The sequence below is a fragment of the Schistocerca cancellata genome, chromosome 1 (genome assembly GCF_023864275.1).
Source record: "Schistocerca cancellata isolate TAMUIC-IGC-003103 chromosome 1, iqSchCanc2.1, whole genome shotgun sequence".
Classification (NCBI taxonomy): Eukaryota; Metazoa; Arthropoda; class Insecta; order Orthoptera; family Acrididae; genus Schistocerca; species Schistocerca cancellata.
The window spans coordinates 532,518,082-532,538,667 of record NC_064626.1 but is presented as its reverse complement, the minus strand read 5'-3'; the positions used below and the strand labels follow the sequence as shown (position 1 = coordinate 532,538,667).

The window sequence follows — 20,586 nt, the reverse complement described above, 5'->3', positions numbered from 1 at the left end:
ATTTGCTCTGATTTAATCTTGTTTTCCTGTACTTCATCTGTTTCATTCTCTTCATGATTTTTCCCACGTGTTTGGGTGAACTTTTGCAAATATTTTTGGATGTCTTTCTACATTATTTACGTATTTTTACACATTTTTATCCTCCACCATGGATCCTTGCTCCTACCACCTGCGTCAATACAGAAAATTTCCTTTGTCCCTAGCCAGAACACAGTTCCACATAATGTCCCTGCATTGCACATAATGTCACCCTCATCGACATATCAATCAGCCCCAAACCACCTTGGAATACTTGCTGTCAATCCAAACAATTCTCCTGCTATTCAATCCCAAATTCCTGGATCCGATATTACACATTGAAGCTCTTGTCCTCCACAAACTAGAGCAACATGCAGAACATCACCTCAAAAAACCCTCTAACCTGCTCACTTCCTACTCCCACCTTGGACTTCCACTATCCACCATCTCTACAGCTACCTCCAAACCTCTCCCACATCCCTTCATAACTGACAAACCATGTCTCACAGAGCTACTATATTTATCCCATCCTTCAAAACTCCCTCCAACCACTGTACAGAATCCAGAACCTAAGACACAAAACATAGTAATTAACCTTTCCTACAGAAGCCTTAGCCCCACAAAAGTATCAGTCCTTTCCGATGGTCTCACCTTTTGCCCCCCCCCCCCCCCCCCACACACACACACACACACAAATTCAATCATGCAGAACATGTTAAAGGACCTTCTCCTGGTCCCTTCAGTGGATTCACTTTTTCATCACCAGCCCTACCAATCAGAGACCAACGCTGAACCCTGCCTGACTCAATTCACCCCTCCATCCAACTGTGATCCACCCACACTGACCCAAATCACTCCCTCTAATCTTTCCAGAATTTCTTAACCTTGAACCTTGCCTCACCATCATTCCCCAAATTCTTCAGCATGCAAACCAACCTTCATTCACAGAAAGCATTGCAATGCACCACCTAAAAACCATCCCCAACCTTATAATCCTAGCAGCTGACAAAGGCTCCATCGCTGTTGTTTTGAACACAAGGACTACTTGGTAGAAGGACTCTGCCAGATTCATCCATCTACAAACCTTGCCACAGTGACCCCATTCCAGAAATCCCGAAGGATCTCCAGGCTCTCCTCAAATCCTTCGGCCCATCCCTCCACTCCCTGCACACCTACCTTCTAAATGTCACCTAAAGACCATAAACCCAACCTCCCAGTATGCCCCTCTGTGGCCGGTTACTTTGCCCCCGCTGAGAGAATCTCTGCTTTTGTAGACCAACGCCTTCATCCTATTACCTACAGCCTATCCTTCTGTATAAAAGATACCAACTATTTCCTCCACTGACTCTCCACAGTTCCTGTTCCTTTACCACATGGTGCCCTCCTCATCACTATTGATTCCACCTCCTTTCACACTAACATTCCTTATGCCCATAGCCTTCTCTCTACTGTACACCACCTTTACCAATGCCCAACGAATTCCAAACCTACAACCTCCTTCCAAGTCTCCATGACCAATTATATTCACATCCACAATTACTTCTCCTTTGAATGCACTGCCTACAAACAAATCTCAGGTACAGCTACAGGTACTCTCTTGGCACCGTTCTAAGCCAACCTATTCATGGGTCATCTAAAGGAATCCTTCCTAAATACCCAGAATCTCAAACCCCTCACTTGGTTGAGATTCACTTATGATATCTCCACGATCTTGATTAAGGGTAAGGATACCCTATCTACGTTCCTCCAGAACCTCAACAGGTTCTCCCCCATTCACTTCACCTGGTCCTACTCAACCCAACAAGCTGTCTTCTTTGATGTTGACCTTCGCTTCAAACGAACCACCTTCCTTGATGTTGACCTCCACCTCAAAGACAGCCACATCAGAACCTCCATCCATATCAAACCTACATCCACTTCAACAGCTGCCACTCATTCCATACCAAGAAGTCTCTTCATACAGTCTAGGCACCCTTGGCTATTGCATCTTTCGTAACGGGTAGTCCCTCTCAAAATATACCAAGTCTCACCAAGGTCTTCACAGACTGTAACTATCCTCCCAACCTTGTACAAGAACAGGACTACCTGTGAAACCATTCATGTGAACTACAAGCTAAGCTGCAGCCACTAAGCTGCATTCGACATGGGCATGACAACCGACAAGCTGTTTGTCCACAAGAATAGCCACAGACAATATGTGGCCAGCGCCTGTAACTGATAGCGGGTGCACGTATTACGAGTTCGGATGAGTTAGTATTGTGCTGCTGCTCAAAGTCTGGCCTCAACAACCAGACTGTGTGTGTGTGTGTGTGTGTGTGTGTGTGTGTGTGTGTGTGTGTCTATTTCAATCAATGAAGGCCTTGTTGGCCAAAAGCTTACTTTCTGACAGTCTTTTTTTCATGCTTATCTGCGACTCATCATCTCCGCTATATGGTGAGTAGCAACTCTCCTTTTCATAATATTGTCACATTACATACTGGATTTTCCACTGTTTGATAAGCTGTATATTTTTCAATATATACAATCCACAAATATAAATGTCAAAAATGTTGAAAATCAAACAATGGAATATCCAGGATGGAATGTAACAATATTATGAGAAGGAAAGTTGCTAATCACCATATAGCGGAGATGATGAGTCGTAGACAGGCACAACAAAAAGATTTTCACACTTAAAGCTTTCGGCCAATGGCCTTTGTCAACAGCAAACACACACACACACACACACACACTCACACACACACACACACAACTCACACACACACAACTGCAGTCTCAGGTAACTAAAACCACACTGTGAGCAGAAGCACCAGTGCATGACGTGAGTGGCGACAGGGTGGGGGAGGGATAGCATAGTGGGGATGGCGAACAGTGAAGTGCTGCAGTTTGGGCAGCGGGCAGGGGAGGGGTGGGGTGGGGAGGGGGGGGAATAGCGGCAAAGGAGAGACATAGAGAGGAACAGAGATAAATAAATAAAAAGAAATAAATAAAATAAATAAATAAAGGCTGGGTGTGGTGGTGGAAAGATGGCTGAATGTGTGAGGACAGCGACTAATGAAAGTTGAGGCCAGGAGCGTAACAGAATTGTAGTATGTATTGCAGGGAAAGTTCCCACCTGCACATTTCAGAAAAGCCGGTGTTGGTGGAAAGGATCCATATGGCACAGGCTTTGAAGCAGGCATTGAAATGAAGGATATCATGTTTGGCAGTGGGTTCAGCAACAGGGTGGTCCACTTGTTTCTTGACCACAGTTGTCTGTGGCCATTCATGCAGACAGACAGCTTGTTGGTTGTCATGCCTTCATAGAATGCAGCACAGTGGTTGCAGCTTAGCTTGTAGACCACATGACTGGCTTCACAAGTAGCCCTGCCTTTCATGGGAAAGGTGATGTTAGTGACTGGACTGGAGTAGGTGGTGATGGGAGGATGTATGGGACAGGTCTTTCATCTATTACAGGGGTATGAGCCATGAGGTAAGGGATTCGGAGCCGGGGTTGTGTAAGGATGGGACGAGTATATTGTGCAGGTTCAGTGGACAGTGGAATACCACTGTGAGAGGGGTGGGAAGGATAATGGGCAGGGCATTTCCCTTCAGGACATGACGAGAGGTAATTGAAACCCTGGTGGAGAATGTAATTCAGTTGCTCTAGTCCTGGGTGGTACTGAGTTATGAAGGAAATGCTCCTCTGAGGCCTGACGGTGGGGCTTTGGGAGGTGGTGGAAGACTGGAAAGATAAGGCATGGGAGATTTGTTTCTGTCCACGAATGGAAGGATAATTAAGGTCAGTGGAGGCTTCAGTGAGACCCTCGGTATATTTCGAGACAGACCACTCGTCACTGCAGATGTGACAACCTTGGGTGGCTAGGCTGTACAGAAGGAATTTCTTAGTATGTAACGGGTGGCAGCAGTCGAAGTGGAGATATTGCTGGTGGTTAGTAGGTTTGATATGGATGGAGGTACTGATGTAGCCATCTTCCAGGTGGAGGTCAACATCTAGGAAGGTGGCTTGTTGGATTGAGTACGACCAGGTGAGGAAATGGGGGACAAGTTGTTGAGGTTCTGGAGGAATGTGGATAGGGTGTCCTCACCTTCAATCCAGATAGCAAAGATGTCATCAATGAATCTGAACCAGATGAGTGGTTTAATATTCTTGGTTTTTAGGAAGGATTCCTCTAGATGGCCCATGAATAGGTTGGCATACGATGGTGCCACGTGGGTGCCCATAGTGGTACTATGGATTTGTTTGTAGGTAATACCTTCATAGGAGAAGGTTGTGTACAACCTCAGCTCCCAATCCCTTACCTCATGGCTCGTACCCCTGTAATAGACCTAGATACAAGACCTGTCCCATACATCCTCCCACCACCACCTACTCCAGTCCAGTCACTAACAGCACTTATCCCATCAAAGGCAGGGCTACCTGTGAAACCAGTCATGTGGCCTACAAGCTAAGCTGCAACCACTGTGCTGCATTCTATGTAGGCATGACAACCAACAAGTTGTCTGTCCACACAAATGGCCACCGATAAACTGTGGCCAAGAAACAAGTGGACCACCCTGTTGCTGAACATGCTGCCAAACATGATATCCTTCATTTCAATGACTGCTTCACAGCCGGTGCCATATAGATCCTTCCCAACAACACCAGCTTTTCTGAATTGCGCAGGTGGGAACTTTCCCTGCAGGACATCCTATGTTCCCGTAACCCTCCTGGCCTCAACCTTGCCGGCCGTAGTGGCCGAGAGGTTCTAGGAACTTCAGTCCGGAACACGCTGCTGCTATGGTCGCTGGTTCCAATCCTGCCTCGGGCATGGATGTGTGTGACATCCTTAGGTTAGTTAGGTTTAAGCAGTTCTAAGTCTACGGGACTGATGACCTCAGATGTTAAGTCCCATAGTCCTCAGAGCCATTTGAACCATTTGAGCCTCAACCTTCGTTATTCGTGTCCTCACCCATCCAGCCGCTTCCCTGCTCCCATTCCAACACTACACAGCCATCATTCCACCACCACACCCAGACTTATTTATTTATTTTTATTTATTTCTCTCTACTCCTCTCTATGTCTCTCCTTTTCCACTATCCCGCCCCACTGCCAGCTGCCCAACCTGCAGCACTTCACTGTCCGCCATCCCCACCATCCTATCCCTTCCCCTCCCCACCCCAGCCTCTTCCTTTACCCCACCCAGTGGCACTCCCATCATGCACTGGTGCTGCTGCTCACAATGTGGTTTCAGTTGCCTGAGACTGCAGTCATGTGTGTGAGTGTGGGCGCGCGCACACATGTATGTGTGTCTATTGCTGACAAAGGCCATTGGCCGAAAGCTTTAAGTCTGAAAATCTTTTTTTTTTTTTGTGCCTATCTGTGACTCAGCGTCTCTGCTATATCGCGAGTAGCAACTTTCCTTATCATAAATGTTGAAAACTTATAGACTGACGTACTTCAAATTTTCACATTATAGTCTAATGAACAATCAGACAGACATGGGCTGCATAATGGGTTTATTTCTACATAAATTTTCTGCTACCAGTCACAATTTTCTTTTATTTATATTTTACACATTGTGTTTCGGAAAATGATTTCTATTTTCAAGTGCGTTTTCTCTGTGTTCATGCCACATTTATTTGTGTGGTTCTGCTTTGTTCTCTTGACTTTACTGCATTATATATAAAAAAAACTGCAATTTTTAGTTTATTATCAATCTTCATATACGTAGTTGGTGTCAAAATTTGAAAGAACATGTACTTACAGATTTCTTAAACTTACAGTCTCTCACAAATGTTTAATATCAAACACAATTTTCCGTGTGGGGCATACATAAAGAATAACAAACTAAGATTTAAAAACCAGTTACAAAGACGTTTTAGGTGTAGTCAACAGAGATAATGTTATATGTCTTTCACAGAGTACGATATGCCTTTGTACAGAGGGTATTTAACCGAACAACTCAATCATAATTTGATTGTATCTCTTTATAATGGTGTTTATTTCTGTGTGTTACTATTTTTATTTGCGTATACTTTTGAAGCACCTAAAGAAATTCACTGATTCACTTCCAGTTTTTAAGTTCAATATCTTATCTTCATATTTTCTAAAATGTGAATATATCTCCATCTCTTCTAACATATCCATTTTATGCCCTTTATTTAATTGGTGGAGTACTTTGACATTTTGTTCTATTTCTTCAAATGGGTCTCCCGTATTTTGTACATTTGTGGCTGTTGCTGGTGCTCTGTGTGTAGGCTTTAATGTGCTCTGTGTACTTGGTGTTGAAATCTTGGCCTGTTTGTCCTAGGTAGAACATGGAGCATGCTTGGTGTGATATTCTGTATAATCCAGAGTCTGAGTATGGGTCATGATCACACTACATGTTATGTATTAGCTTTCATTATAGTTTATTAGATGTGGAAAACCCAATTTTTGTTTTGAGTTTTTTGAAAATATTTGGATTCGTCCGTGATAAGAGTGCCAATGTATAGGATGCTAGATATGTATTTGTTTCTATCTGTTTCTTCTGTGGTGTCTGGGTTGTTATTCACTTTCTCTAGAGTTGTGTCAACCATGGAAGCAGTATAATTATTGATAACTGCAATCTGTTTCACTATGTTTATTTCCTATTGCATGTTTTCTTGGCTTAAAGGTAGTTTGTTTACTCTATGTAGCACTGACTGAACACTGCCTGTTTATGGATGTTAGCTTGTGGTTGACTTGTCATAATATTCTGTGAATTTTTTATTTTTTTCCTTATTTTATTTTTATGTTGTTCAAACACAAAAAATAAGAGATGTACTAATACCTACAAATGGCAACTTTGTCTCTCTTGACATCACAAACGTCTTCATAAATATCCCGATGCAAGAAGTAATGTCTATTAATGAAGAAACTCTACTAAGATACAGTAAAATATTTATAACAGAACCCGATGAAATAATATGACTGCTGCATTTAATACTAAACTGTTGTGGGATATTAGTGCACAACTGAGCCTGGACTTGAACTAGCTCCTTAAGTTGGGCAAAATTTCAATGAAATCAATCATTTGAATAGGTGTGGGTAGTGGTGTAAAATACCTGGGCAAATGCCCAAAATTCATAAGTGCAAAGGCATTTATGCATTCTAAAGATTAATTGATAAGTGGCACTTATAAAAAAAAAAGTAAGCTGATATTTTGTACTGGAAAAGGTGTTTAGCAATACTGTTTCTTTAGTGGTTGAGTAACCAAGTTGAAACAGCTGCTCCAGAGTTATGGTAGAGTAATGTGGGGAAACAAATTGGACAAGAAAGATAACTTTTTACATCTTTAATGAGATCAGTTTTCTCTTCACAGCAATGCAGTCATATGGAAGTAGATAAAGAAATCAGCACAACAGAAAACTATAGTATATCTCAAATGTTCCTACATTTGACAATGGACTTTTTTTTATACTGAGAACAGTTTAACATTTAAGAACACATTTATCATAAAGAAACACATGCCAACTGTTTAATTCATTCAGTAATAATTTTTCAATCAATAATCATTCTTCAGTAATATTCAGAGATTGACATGGATTATGAAGTGTGTTGCATTACAAAACAATGACCTAAGGGCACTTTTTTCCCCTACACTACCTATCACTACACAGCTGTTCCAACACACACAGAGTGTGTGTGGTGGGGTGGGGTGGTGTGGTGGGGTGGGGGTGGGGGTGGGGGGGGAGGGTGGAGGGTAACCACATGTTAGAGAGAGAGAGAGAGAGAGAGAGAGAGAGAGAGAGAGAGAGAGAGAGAGAGATAAGAACTGGTAGACAGAAAAAGGACATTATAAATGACAAGCAGCTGTCAGCAACACGTGCCCTTTCTTAGTGCAGCAAGTTGGAATGCTAGTAAAAAAAACACCAACCATGCTTCTCTCTCCTTTCCTAATGTTTTTGGTAATAAAGGCAATGAATGCTATTATGTCCATTTAAGTGTAAACATTTACTAACTTTTAATACCGGAAGTATCATATCATCCCTTATTTTAACTGGTAAATTACACAGTCTAGCAGTAAAAACTTTAAAAAGCACTTTTTCATAAATGTCCAGATTTTAGGCCCTTAAGACTGCTTTGGTCAAATTTCTAAGCAAATGCTCACTTACAAATGTCTTGCCCGCTGGGAATTTGCCTGGCCCAAATCACTAGGTGTGGATTAGTAATTTACTATAGAACTTTTCTTGTGCTGTACCATGAAATGTGTGTGATTCCAACACAAAACAGATGACACTAATCCTGCAAGTTCACATTCGATTAAAGGACTGTAGTAAATACTTACATGCAATTTATGACTGTATCCATCAATTTTGATAACAATTCCTCGTGGCTTTGCAGTAATAACTGTTTTCATTCCCACCACTTCAGCAGGATACAAATCTTCTGCAACGTGTCGGTTGAAGATCTTCACAAACAACTCCAACATTACATAGCTAGGAAATGCAAAGAACTATTACAGCAAAACATAAAATTGACTGTTAATTATTATTACAAGGCTAGTCAAATGCCATTATTGCCACTTACTTGAAAGGCCAATCAAAAATTTTAATTGCCATTATTTAAAAAAAATTAGATTGAACCTTTCGACTTGGTAATTTGAAACATTGAGGTCATAATGTGGAAAGTAACACAAAAAGTTTCTATTCACATTGTGAATAATGATGCAGACAGAGAATATTTGCAAATAAACAGAGAATATGCACTAATGAAGCTTTTTAAAGTGAAGTGTGGCACGTCATTCTGGAAATGATATGTCCCACTTCCCTTCTCTCTACTGGCCAATGAAAGATGTCCGCAAGTTAAGGTAGTAAGTAAGTAGGAAGCACTCCACTTTCGGGATGTGTTTAATGGTGAGCGCAGATCAGAGTTTTATCAATTCTGTGCCATCCATGAGACAGGCCTCGAACAGGAGCTTATACCCACTGGGTGGAGTTGTCTGCTCATTGGTGACACAGATGAAGGGCATGGAGAGAATTTGATCTCCACAATGTCAAAGAAGTACTTGCCAGATAACAAGTGTTGAAACATATTTGTACCAATTATTATTTCCTGGATGGACTCTCACTGATATACATTCTCTTGTCTCACTGGAATACAAGCAGATACAGTTGATATGTATTTGTCTTGAACTGTATATGATTGGTAGTGGATACATTGGAAAACAGAATTCTCTTTCAGCACCTTTCATCACAGAAGGAGAAGAGTCTACTGGGAAGATCTGATCCATGGTTAAAGGAGTACTGTGTAATGGTACTTTGACTTCCGTGCCTCCACCAATACAAAGATATAATTTACAATCGCGCACGCAGAAGAGCGCTGCGCCAGCGACCGATTTTATAAATAATTTTGTTCGTCTTTTTTACTTTTGCGTAGGTTTTTTTTTTTTTTTAACAACTAATTGATGTCACTCTCTCTCTTGTCTTCATACGAAAGACGTATATTTTTTCGGCGATGTGTTGAATGTGCTTTTGGGTGGAAATTAAAATTACATTACAAAGCGAGGTTGTTTCAATAGTGATTCGAGGTGGTTATCATCAAATTTGTAAACTGATCATGACAGTGGCAACTTGAAGAAGTTCTCAACAGACGGAGAAAAGTGGAAGACGGGTCGTCCTACAAGAGAAATTACGAGGACAGCCATGAAGACTATATTGTAATTAATAACGCGTATCTAACAAGATTATAAGGTAAATTTCAATTAGTTTCTGATGCTATTTCCGTACAGTCGCTTTTTGTAGTGTTGCCGACCCGGTCTGCCATGCACGGTCAAATTACAGCACAATCTCAATCAATAATACGAAGTCCGCCTTATCCGTAACTGAAACCACCAAAATTCCAAACCCAATCAGATTTTATATTTTATATTTTTCACGGCAGAACCCCGAAGGAGGAGGGAACACTACAATTGGCGACCGTGACAGGACGTGCAATATTCGGATTTGATACAAATGCAGTTATTATAAATTTTGGACATTTTATCTAATTTTAACCACTTAATAGCATCAGAAAATGAATCTGGACTAAGTCTCATTCATTTCAATTGTAATGTTACGTGCATGAAATTTACAACAATATTGTTTTCCAGACCAATAGTCTGCTTGTGTCTGTGTATATGCGGATGGATGTGAGTGTGTGTGTGTGTGTGCGCGAGTGTATACCTGTCCTTTTTTCCCCCTAAGGTAAGTCTTTCCGCTCCCGGGATTGGAATGACTCCTTACCCTCTCCCTTAAAACCCAAATCCTTTCCTCTCTCCCTCTCCTTCCCTCTTTCCTGATGAGGCAACCGTTGGTTGCGAAAGCTTGAATTTTGTGTGTATGTTTGTGTTTGTTTGTGTGTCTATCGACCTGCCAGCGCTTTTGTTTGGTAAATCTCATCATCTTTCTTTATATATATATATATATATATATATATATATATATATATATATATATATAAAACAAAGATGATGTGACTTACCAAATGAAAGTGCTGGCAGGTCGACAGACAGACAAACAAACACAAACATACACACAAAATTCAAGCTTTCGCAACAAACTGTTGCCTCATCAGGAAAGAGGGAAGGAGAGGGAAAGACGAAAGGATGTGGGTTTTAAGGGAGAGGGTAAGGAGTCATTCCAGTCCCGGGAGTGGAAAGATTTACCTTAGGGGGAAAAAGGGACGGGTATACACTCGCGCACACACACACACATATCCATCCACACATATACAGACAGACACAAGCAGACATATTTAAAGACCAATTTAAATATGTCTGCTTGTGTCTGTATATGTGTGGATGGATATGTGTGTGTGTGTGTGTGCGCGAGTGTATACCCGTCCCTTTTTCCCCCTAAGGTAAGTCTTTCCACTCCCGGGACTGGAATGACTCCTTTCCCTCTCCCTTAAAACCCACATCCTTTCGTCTTTCCCTCTCCTTCCCTCTTTCCTGACGAGGCAACAGTTTGTTGCGAAAGCTTGAATTTTGTGTGTATGTTTGTGTTTGTTTGTCTGTCTGTCGACCTGCCAGCACTTTCATTTGGTAAGTCACATCATCTTTGTTTTTAGGTACATTTTTCCTTCGTGGAATGTTTCCTATATATATATATATAATGATGAGACTTACCAAACAAAAGCGCTGGCAGGTCGATAGACACACAAACAAACACAAACACACACACAAAATTCTAGCTTTCGCAACCAACGGTTGCCTCGTCAGGAAAGAGGGAAGGAGAGGGAAAGACAAAAGGATTTGGGTTTTAAGGGAGAGGGTAAGGAGTCATTCCAATCCCGGGAGCGGAAAGACTTACCTTAGGGGGGAAAAAAGGACAGGTATACACTCGCACACACACACATATCCATCCGCATATACACAGACACAAGCAGACATTTGTAAAGGCAAAGAGTTTGGGCAGAGATGTCAGTCGGGGTGGAAGTACAGAGGCAAAGATGAGGTTGAAAGACAGGTGAGGTATGAGTGGCGGCAAATTGAAATTAGAAATTAGCGGAGATTGAGGCCTGGCGGATAGCGAGAAGAGAGGATATGCTGAAGGGCAAGTTCCCATCTCCGGAGTTCTGACAGGTTGGTGTTAGTGGGAAGTATCCAGATAACCCGGACGGTGTAACACTGTGCCAGGATGTGCTGGCCGTGCCGTGCACCAAGGCATGTTTAGCCACAGGGTGATCCTCATTACCAACAAACACTGTCTGCCTGTGTCCATTCATGCGAATGGACAGTTTGTTGCTGGTCATTCCCACATAGAACGCTTCACAGTGTAGGCAGATCAGTTGGTAAATCACGTGGGTGCTTTCACACGTGGCTCTGCCTTTGATCGTGTACACCTTCCGGGTTACAGGACTGGAATAGGTGGTGGTGGGAGGGTGCATGGGACAGGTTTTACACCGGGGGCGGTTACAGGGGTAGGAGCCAGAGGGTAGGGAAGGTGGTTTGGGGATTTCATAGGGATGAACTAAGAGGTTACGAAGGTTAGGTGGACGGCGGAAAGACACTCTTGGTGGAGTGGGGAGGATTTCATGAAGGATGGATCTCATTTCAGGGCAGGATTTGAGGAAGTCGTATCCCTGCTGGAGATCCATCCCTCATGAAATCCTCCCCACTCCACCAAGAGTGTCTTTCCGCCGTCCACCTAACCTTCGTAACCTCTTAGTTCATCCCTATTGTAACGGAACATATTAAAGGCTTTACTTTACCGAAGTATGCGATACCCCAAATTCAACCAGTTTAACGAGTATTTATAATTATAGAAAAGTTATTGTGTATGTTAACAATGATTGCATAACATGTCTCTATAAACAGTCAACCCATTAAATTATACTGAATAACTGACCCACACAAAAGTTTATATCACTTGATCACTGATACAGCAAATGTCATCATGTAAAAACACTAAGTTCATCTTAAATAATTAATATGAAGTACGAAAAATAGTGGCCAACTTAGGTATTTTGGATCTCCTTAAATAAAAATCACCCAGTGAAACCTATTTGTTCACTAGGAGCGTTTTCACTCAGTATTCACGTAAGCAATCCTATTTTTGACGAAAACCAATGTAATTCATAATAATTCATGTTATTTACTTATTTATGCAAATTAGAGAAGTCAATTGACAAACTTCTAAAAAATGGCCTTTTTGTAACAAAGAATTATTCTGTCAAGTCAACAAATCTGTCTGTCATTTTAATAACATGTTAAATTATGTCACTCGATGCAAATTAATAACTTTTCTGCACAAATTATGATAACAGATGTACATGTGACTTGTAAACTATATCTCTTTTTAGTAGTTCTTTGACAATGTTATAAATACAAGCAGCAAGAACGGTCGGGAGGTAGTCGGAATGTCACTTTGGTAAAGTGTGTTTGTGTGTTATTGTTTGAGGTGGATAAACAATGCAAAAAACATGTAACGGAAGTACTACTTTGTGTTGAGTCATGGTCTTTGGTGGACAGTGGAATTAAGATGGCCACCAGAGTAATAAATATTTGAAGTTTACATATTTGTTGGTTTCGCTCGTTCTTTATCATCAAAAGCACATAAAAAACACGGGACCTCATGTTTTCAACCCTAGACAACCAGATGTAGAGCCAGCATCAGCATCGAGAGACAGCAGCGATCCAGCAAGTAGCAGCGATTACCACAACACAATGCATTTTAATGGCGCCAACCTAACATCAAGTGCTAACAAGCTCCGTAAATGGGAGTGAAATAGTGCGATTATAGCAATTAGCAATATCTATGACCAGGCGACCATTACAAAAGTGGGGGCTCGTCCGGGATCTTTAAGTGCATCGATGATAATAGTGCAGCGATAAATTTCGTAAGTGCTTAGCGTTCCAAAAAAGTTTATTTGTGCAGTGTGGCAACAGTGAAAATATGTCAAAAATAAATAAATTGTGTTTGTTCGACTACCAAAAACTATCATCACACCGCTCGGAATATTAACGTCTGGATTATGTTAATGGAATTCATCAATCAAGACTTCAGCTTCGATAAAACCGAATATAAGTGAAGAAAGCCAACAAGAACACCGATCACGACACCATAGCATAGCTACATAAAGCAAGGTATTTTGTTGTTGTCATTTAAAATAATTAATAGTTAACATGTCTCTACCTCAGAGTGATGAGATCGTAGGAAATGTAAAAATTGAACTAGGGGATGGTGAACAATTAAACTTAACAGAGTGGCTAGCAGGGTTTGCAACTCAAATAAGCTCGCAACTTAAACAATCCAGTGAACAAATAAGTTTGGATTTTAAACAATCTAGTGAACAAGTACGTTTGGATTTTAAACAATTGAGTGAACAAGTAAGTTTGAAACTTAAAGAAAACACAGATAGACTGGATAAGTTAAGTTTGGATTTTGATCTATTAAGTACTCATCTCAATGAGAAGTGTGAGGAAATTAAAACTACCCTCAGTAAGGACACTAGAGAACAGTTGATACACTTCAGAAAAGAATTTCAAGTTAAAGTTGAAAGGTTAAATGAAAACATACAAGCTAACACAGACAGCATTGCTGTCATCTACAACAGAGTAGATACTGAAGTTGAAAGATTAGATCAGAGAATAGACAAAACTTCAGAAAACCTTAAACAAGAATACAACCTGTATACCACTAATGTAGATACAAAAGTAGAAAATATACACACTAAATGTACACAATTGGAGGACGCATTGATGTCCAAACAAATGATTTACAATCAAAATACAATGTATGGGCACATCCAAGTGAAATGCTTTCCTGGTGAAAATCTGCACCCTATTGACTTTATTCACCAATGTAAGGATATGTTTGTTGTAGGAATGTCAGATAGCATAAAAATTAAGTTAGTAAATCGGTTTCTAGAAGGGAAGGCCCTATCCTGGGCAAATGAGAATAATGATTCTTGGAATACTTTTGAAGAGTTTGAAGCTAAGTTTATTTGCAAATTTTGGTCACAATCCATACAAGCCAGATTAAAGTCAGAATTTCTAAATGGACCAGTGTATAGAGGGGAAAGTAGGGGGAATGCAAAAATTTTGCAGAGATCAATTGAAAAAGCTTGTTCACTTGAATAGCTCGTTTGATATTATGACACAAATTGATGTTTTAAAAAGAAGGTTACCAGAGAGACTGCAGTGGGAATTGGTCCATGGACCAGACGATTCAATGGAAGAGTTCCTGAAATTTGTAGATAGATTAGATAGGGCCTTAGAAAGAGAAAATAACCAAAGTTTTGGCTCTGGCAACAACCAGTACGGGGGGTGGAACAGGAATGTAAATAGAGATTAGTATGGGAGGAGAGACTTTGAAAATTCTGGAAATAATGCTCCAAATAGGGGAGACAGGAGATATGAAAATGATTTCAGAAACAATACACAGGAGGGAGGATGGAAGAGAGATAACAGGAATGATAGAAATAGGTATTGGGGAAGAGAACAAGACAGAAGGGGGTTTGCTGAAACTAGTGAACAAAACGACAACTACAAACGGACAGACCGAGGGAACCAGCCGGGAAACGGTGGACAGTCCCACTAGATGTCCGTAGTTTTGGGGCTAGACAATATTACGACAGGACAACACATAACCGAAACTGGAGAAGGAGAAGATACAATGTAAAGAGCAAGTACCATGAAAATACTGATGTTGTTAGAATGAATAAATTAGAATTTAATAAAAGGTTTTGGGATACTATGAGTAAAAGTGATACAGTTAATAAAAACAGTGTTCAAGCACAGGTGGTTAGTGAAAGTGCAGAAGTTGAAGGTATTGCAGAGTTCCATCGTTGGGCTGAAAAAGATACTGGTGTTAATAACAAGTCAGACACACCACAAATAGAATCTATTTTGGGGGGTTTATTTGATAAGAAGGGGGATGACAAAGTGTTTAATGGAGCCAAAGACTCAATTGCTGAGATTCAGATACATAGGGGGGAAACTGAAGATGGGGTTGTTGTGGAGGAGGAGGAAGAAGTAATAGAGGGACATTTAAATAATGATCCTAAATCAAGTGATGTTGTTGATGAGAGTGTGGAGGAAGAAATAAAAGTATTTGTAGAATTGAAAAGTGATTATGTGGTAAAGGTAAGTGATGTGACAAACATGGGTAATAATGAGGTTAATTTAAGTGAAATGCAGACTAGGGAATGTGTATCTGAGGACAAGCTATTGCCTATTGGGAACTATGAAACACTAATCTATGAGAATGGTAATAATAATAATAATATTAAAGAAAATGTAAAGGGATGGAATGTAAATGTGTGTTTTCAAGAAAAAGGGGAAAAGTTTTTAGAAGTTTTGTGGAACAACTATGGAAACTGTATAAACAAAGATGCCTTTTGGAAAGAATTAGCAAAGGTAAGTGCAACCTTGTATCCTACATGGTGGACAAGAATCTGTAGTGGACTCTATAAAAAAGGGGGTGAAAACAGTAGTTTGTTAAGTGACAACACAGGGTTAAAAGGAACAGGTGAAAACAAAGGTTTATGTTTAAATGTCAATGCTTTGCAAACAGAGAGGGATGTGTCTAAGTGTAGGAAAGAGACATTAGACTTAGGAACTAAAGAAATTGAAAATGATCTATTGTTTGAAAATACTGAAATAGACAAAGATGTTGAGCTAGGTTGTCCATATGTTAAAGTAAACATTGACATTTGTCCATTTGAAATAAAAGAAAGCCCACATCCTAATGCGTATAGACTTATCTTTCCCAGATCAAGAAGGTTATTTGGATTACACTGAATTGAAACCATATAAACATGATTAAGCACATTTCCCTGTTTGAATACAGTTACTTACCCATTTTCCATAAAGCATGTTATCAGCAAAGATTTTACTGGGTGTGTCAAATAGAAACTACCACTCATCCTACAGACCCTGGAAAAGTTCCAGATCTCTAAGAGAATGGTTTTATATTTTTATTGTCACTATTGAATATTAAATTTTGAGACATCTTCTTTACTTGTAATGGGCAAGAAGGTGACAAACATTTATTACTTTCCTTTTGTATTGTTGAATATGGGACATACTAGCACCAAATAAAAGACAATGTAAAAATTGTTGTGCAAGACCCATCATTTTGTTACTATTCTTTTCTTAGGCATAAGATTTGTGTACAATTTTCTACAGCTAATCAGATGTTCACCAAGTTTGATGTTTGTGTTATGTTGTGACCAATTTAAGTGTCCAATTTTAGTGTTAATATGTTCTTGTACTATCTTGACTGTGTCTCAATGGGAGACAATATTTAAAAACTCTTCTTTTTTTTTGCAAATGCATATTATACTCATACATGTGACTTCTCTAGTGTTTGTGTTTATATATCATGTCCATACTTATAATTATGTTCCTTGTTTTCATTTTTTAACGTGGCTCAAAAAGAGCAGACAGTTGCAATATTTTCCTATGGACATATGACCTGTCCATCTATGTAATATATTTATGTTCCTTCTATTATCTTGATTAATCTGTGACTCAATGAGAACTGACTTTGAAATAATTTACATATATTTTTTATATATCGTAAAATCGCATGTGAAATATTTGTGTCTGTTTTTGATCATTTTCCATGTGGCTCACTGGGAGCAAAGATTAACATTTTTTTTACTTTCATATATTACTAAATATTTTTATTATGCTGTCATACTGAGAGGCATAACACAAAGTGCATTTGAAACAACACAACTAAAATATTTGCAGGAAAAAATCATTTTGAAACGGTGTAAAGGTCATTGCATACATGCACATTATGCATAGTAAAACAAAAAAATTATTAAAGTAGTACTTTTCCAAATTTGAACCATGTGACACCTTTGTCCTAGTCGGCTAATATCATTAACGTTCTGTAAATGATATTACCCGAGGGGGGTATTGTAACGGAACATATTAAAGGCTTTACTTTACCAAAGTATGCGATACCCCAAATTCAACCAGTTTAACGAGTATTTATAATTATAGAAAAGTTATTGTGTATGTTAACAATGATTGCATAACATGTCTCTATAAACAGTCAACCCATTAAATTATACTGAATAACTGACCCACACAAAAGTTTATATCACTTGATCACTGATACAGCAAATGTCATCATGTAAAAACACTAAGTTCATCTTAAATAATTAATATGAAGTACGAAAAATAGTGGCCAACTTAGGTATTTTGGATCTCCTTAAATAAAAATCACCCAGTGAAACCTATTTGTTCACTAGGAGCGTTTTCACTCAGTATTCACGTAAGCAATCCTATTTTTGACGAAAACCAATGTAATTCATAATAATTCATGTTATTTACTTATTTATGCAAATTAGAGAAGTCAATTGACAAACTTCTAAAAAATGGCCTTTTTGTAACAAAGAATTATTCTGTCAAGTCAACAAATCTGTCTGTCATTTTAATAACATGTTAAATTATGTCACTCGATGCAAATTAATAACTTTTCTGCACAAATTATGATAACAGATGTACATGTGACTTGTAAACTATATCTCTTTTTAGTAGTTCTTTGACAATGTTATAAATACAAGCAGCAAGAACGGTCGGGAGGCAGTCGAAATGTCACTTTGGTAAAGTGTGTTTGTGTGTTATTGTTTGAGGTGGATAAACAATGCAAAGAACATGTAACGGAAGTACTACTTTGTGTTGAGTCATGGTCTTTGGTGGACAGTGGAATTAAGATGGCCACCAGAGTAATAAATATTTGAAGTTTACATATTTGTTGGTTTCGCTCATTCTTTATCATCAAAAGCACATAAAAAACACGGGACCTCATGTTTTCAACCCTAGACAACCAGATGTAGAGCCAGCATCAGCATCGAGAGACAGCAGCGATCCAGCAAGTAGCAGCGATTACCACAACACAATGCATTTTAATGGCGCCAACCTAACATCAAGTGCTAACAAGCTCCGTAAATGGGAGTGAAATAGTGCGATTATAGCAATTAGCAATATCTACGACCAGGCGACCATTACACTATGAAATCCTCAAACCACCTTCCCTACCCTCTGGCTCCTACCCCTGTAACCGCCCCCGGTGTAAAACCTGTCCCATGCACCCTCCCACCACCACCTATTCCAGTCCTGTAACCCGGAAGATGTACACAATCAAAGGCAGAGCCACGTGTGAAAGCACCCACGTGATTTACCAACTGACCTGCCTACACTGTGAAGCGTTCTATGTGGGAATGACCAGCAACAAACTGTCCATTCGCATGAATGGACACAGGCAGACAGTGTTTGTTGGTAATGAGGATCACCCCATGGCTAAACATGCCTTGGTGCACGGCCAGCACATCCTGGCACAGTGTTACACCGTCCGGGTTATCTGGATACTTCCCACTAACACCAACCTGTCAGAACTCCGGAGATGGGAACTTGCCCTTCAGCATATCCTCTCTTCTCGCTATCCGCCAGGCCTCAATCTCCGCTAATTTCTAATTTCAATTTGCCGCCGCTCATACCTCACCTGTCTTTCAACATCATCTTTGCCTCTGTACTTCCGCCCCGACTGACATCTCTGCCCAAACTCTTTGCCTTTACAAATGTCTGCTTGTGTCTGTGTATATGCGGATGGATATGTGTGTGTGTGCGAGTGTATACCTGTCCTTTTTTCCCCCCTAAGGTAAGTCTTTCCGCTCCCGGGACTGGAATGACTCCTTACCCTCTCCCTTAAAACCCAAATCCTTTTGTCTTTCCCTCTCCTTCCCTCTTTCCTGACGAGGCAACCGTTGGTTGCGAAAGCTAGAATTTTGTGTGTATGTTTGTGTTTGTTTGTGTGTCTATCGACCTGCCAGCGCTTTTGTTTGGTAAGTCTCATCATCTTTCTTTTTAACAGCAATAGTGGGGACACCACACTTAGAAATGGTATTAGGTATAGGAACTTTTACATTATATTAAGTTAACATGTATTTTATTTATCATATTTTATTTTGTGTAGTCCACTGTAGGAGATGACTTTACTAGTATTTATGAAGTATTTAGCAACCATCCCATGAACCTATCCTTCTACAGAGGGCTGTCTTGAGGCTTGAAATAAATGTAAATTTTATTCCAGGAGGCAAGATGAATTTTAAGTTGAATATTCTAGCGAGTTGCCACAACTATCTTCAAATGTTGCAAGTGTAACGAGGAGGGAAAAAAAAAGAAAAGAAAAAAAAAGAAAAGAAAAAAAAGAGCTAACAAATAAAATAAATAAAATGTATATTTCAATCTGAATGTAATGTAATTCACATGTCAGCACAATGATATTGAATGTAACGTAAAAAGTTACTAAATTTTTCATTTAATTCTGTATATGTACTATATGACAACAATGTAACTATCTCATGTAATGATTAATTGTAAATATTTGTATATTTATGTACTTACTATATCAAGAAATGTATTTTAAGATGTTAATGAACTGCAAAGGACTTGTGCATGTAGCACATGATTCATATAAATGGAACTGAAAATGCAAAGACGAAACCAACGTGATGGAACACTTGTCAAGAAATATTTATGTAGTGTCAATATGCCTTGAAGTGTATGGTGTAGTGGAAGCCGGCAGGTCTTCAGGTTGGTGTAAAAGACAAGCTCATCACCTGTCGTAGGCAGTGAGGTGTTTCCTGTGCCCTCATTGACCATTTATACCCCGGCAGACGCCACCAAAATTCGACTGCTGGAGATCACAATTTCGTGTTGACACATTGAACAAACTCTGGATTTTCTTCAAGTCACACGCAAGAGATCCAGGCAGTACACACACACACTCAGAATCCGATACTACGTTTAAAGATATTGGAGCAATATAATAGAAACATTTATTGTTCGAATTAATTCCATTGTAAACATGAATCATGTGGACTGAATTCAAACGCTGTGCTAAGCAACGATAATACGCTGCAATTCAAAGACATTAATATGGTGTGTATCTCCAAAAGGAGATACACACCAAAAAGACTGTATACAAAGACTGATATGCAAAGAGCATTGTGCTCAGAAATATTTTTTGTAATATATAAATTTCTTATTTTCTCATATATATGTATCTATGTAAATTTTCTATACTGCCATGCTCGCTTGCGGAGCGTGTCAGTAGAGGAGG

At 39.6% G+C, this 20,586-nt stretch overlaps 1 protein-coding gene across 2 annotated transcripts in view; it reads right to left on the bottom strand.

Annotated features, from left to right (window-relative positions):
* LOC126179391 (nardilysin-like) overlaps positions 1-20,586 on the bottom strand; it is a 343,267-nt gene that overhangs the window by 156,858 nt on the left and 165,823 nt on the right. For both annotated transcript variants that reach the window (XM_049924604.1, XM_049924605.1), the window contains exon 13: positions 8,310-8,460. In XM_049924604.1, the coding sequence (XP_049780561.1) occupies positions 8,310-8,460 (151 nt within the window). The remainder of the gene's footprint in view (positions 1-8,309; positions 8,461-20,586) is intronic.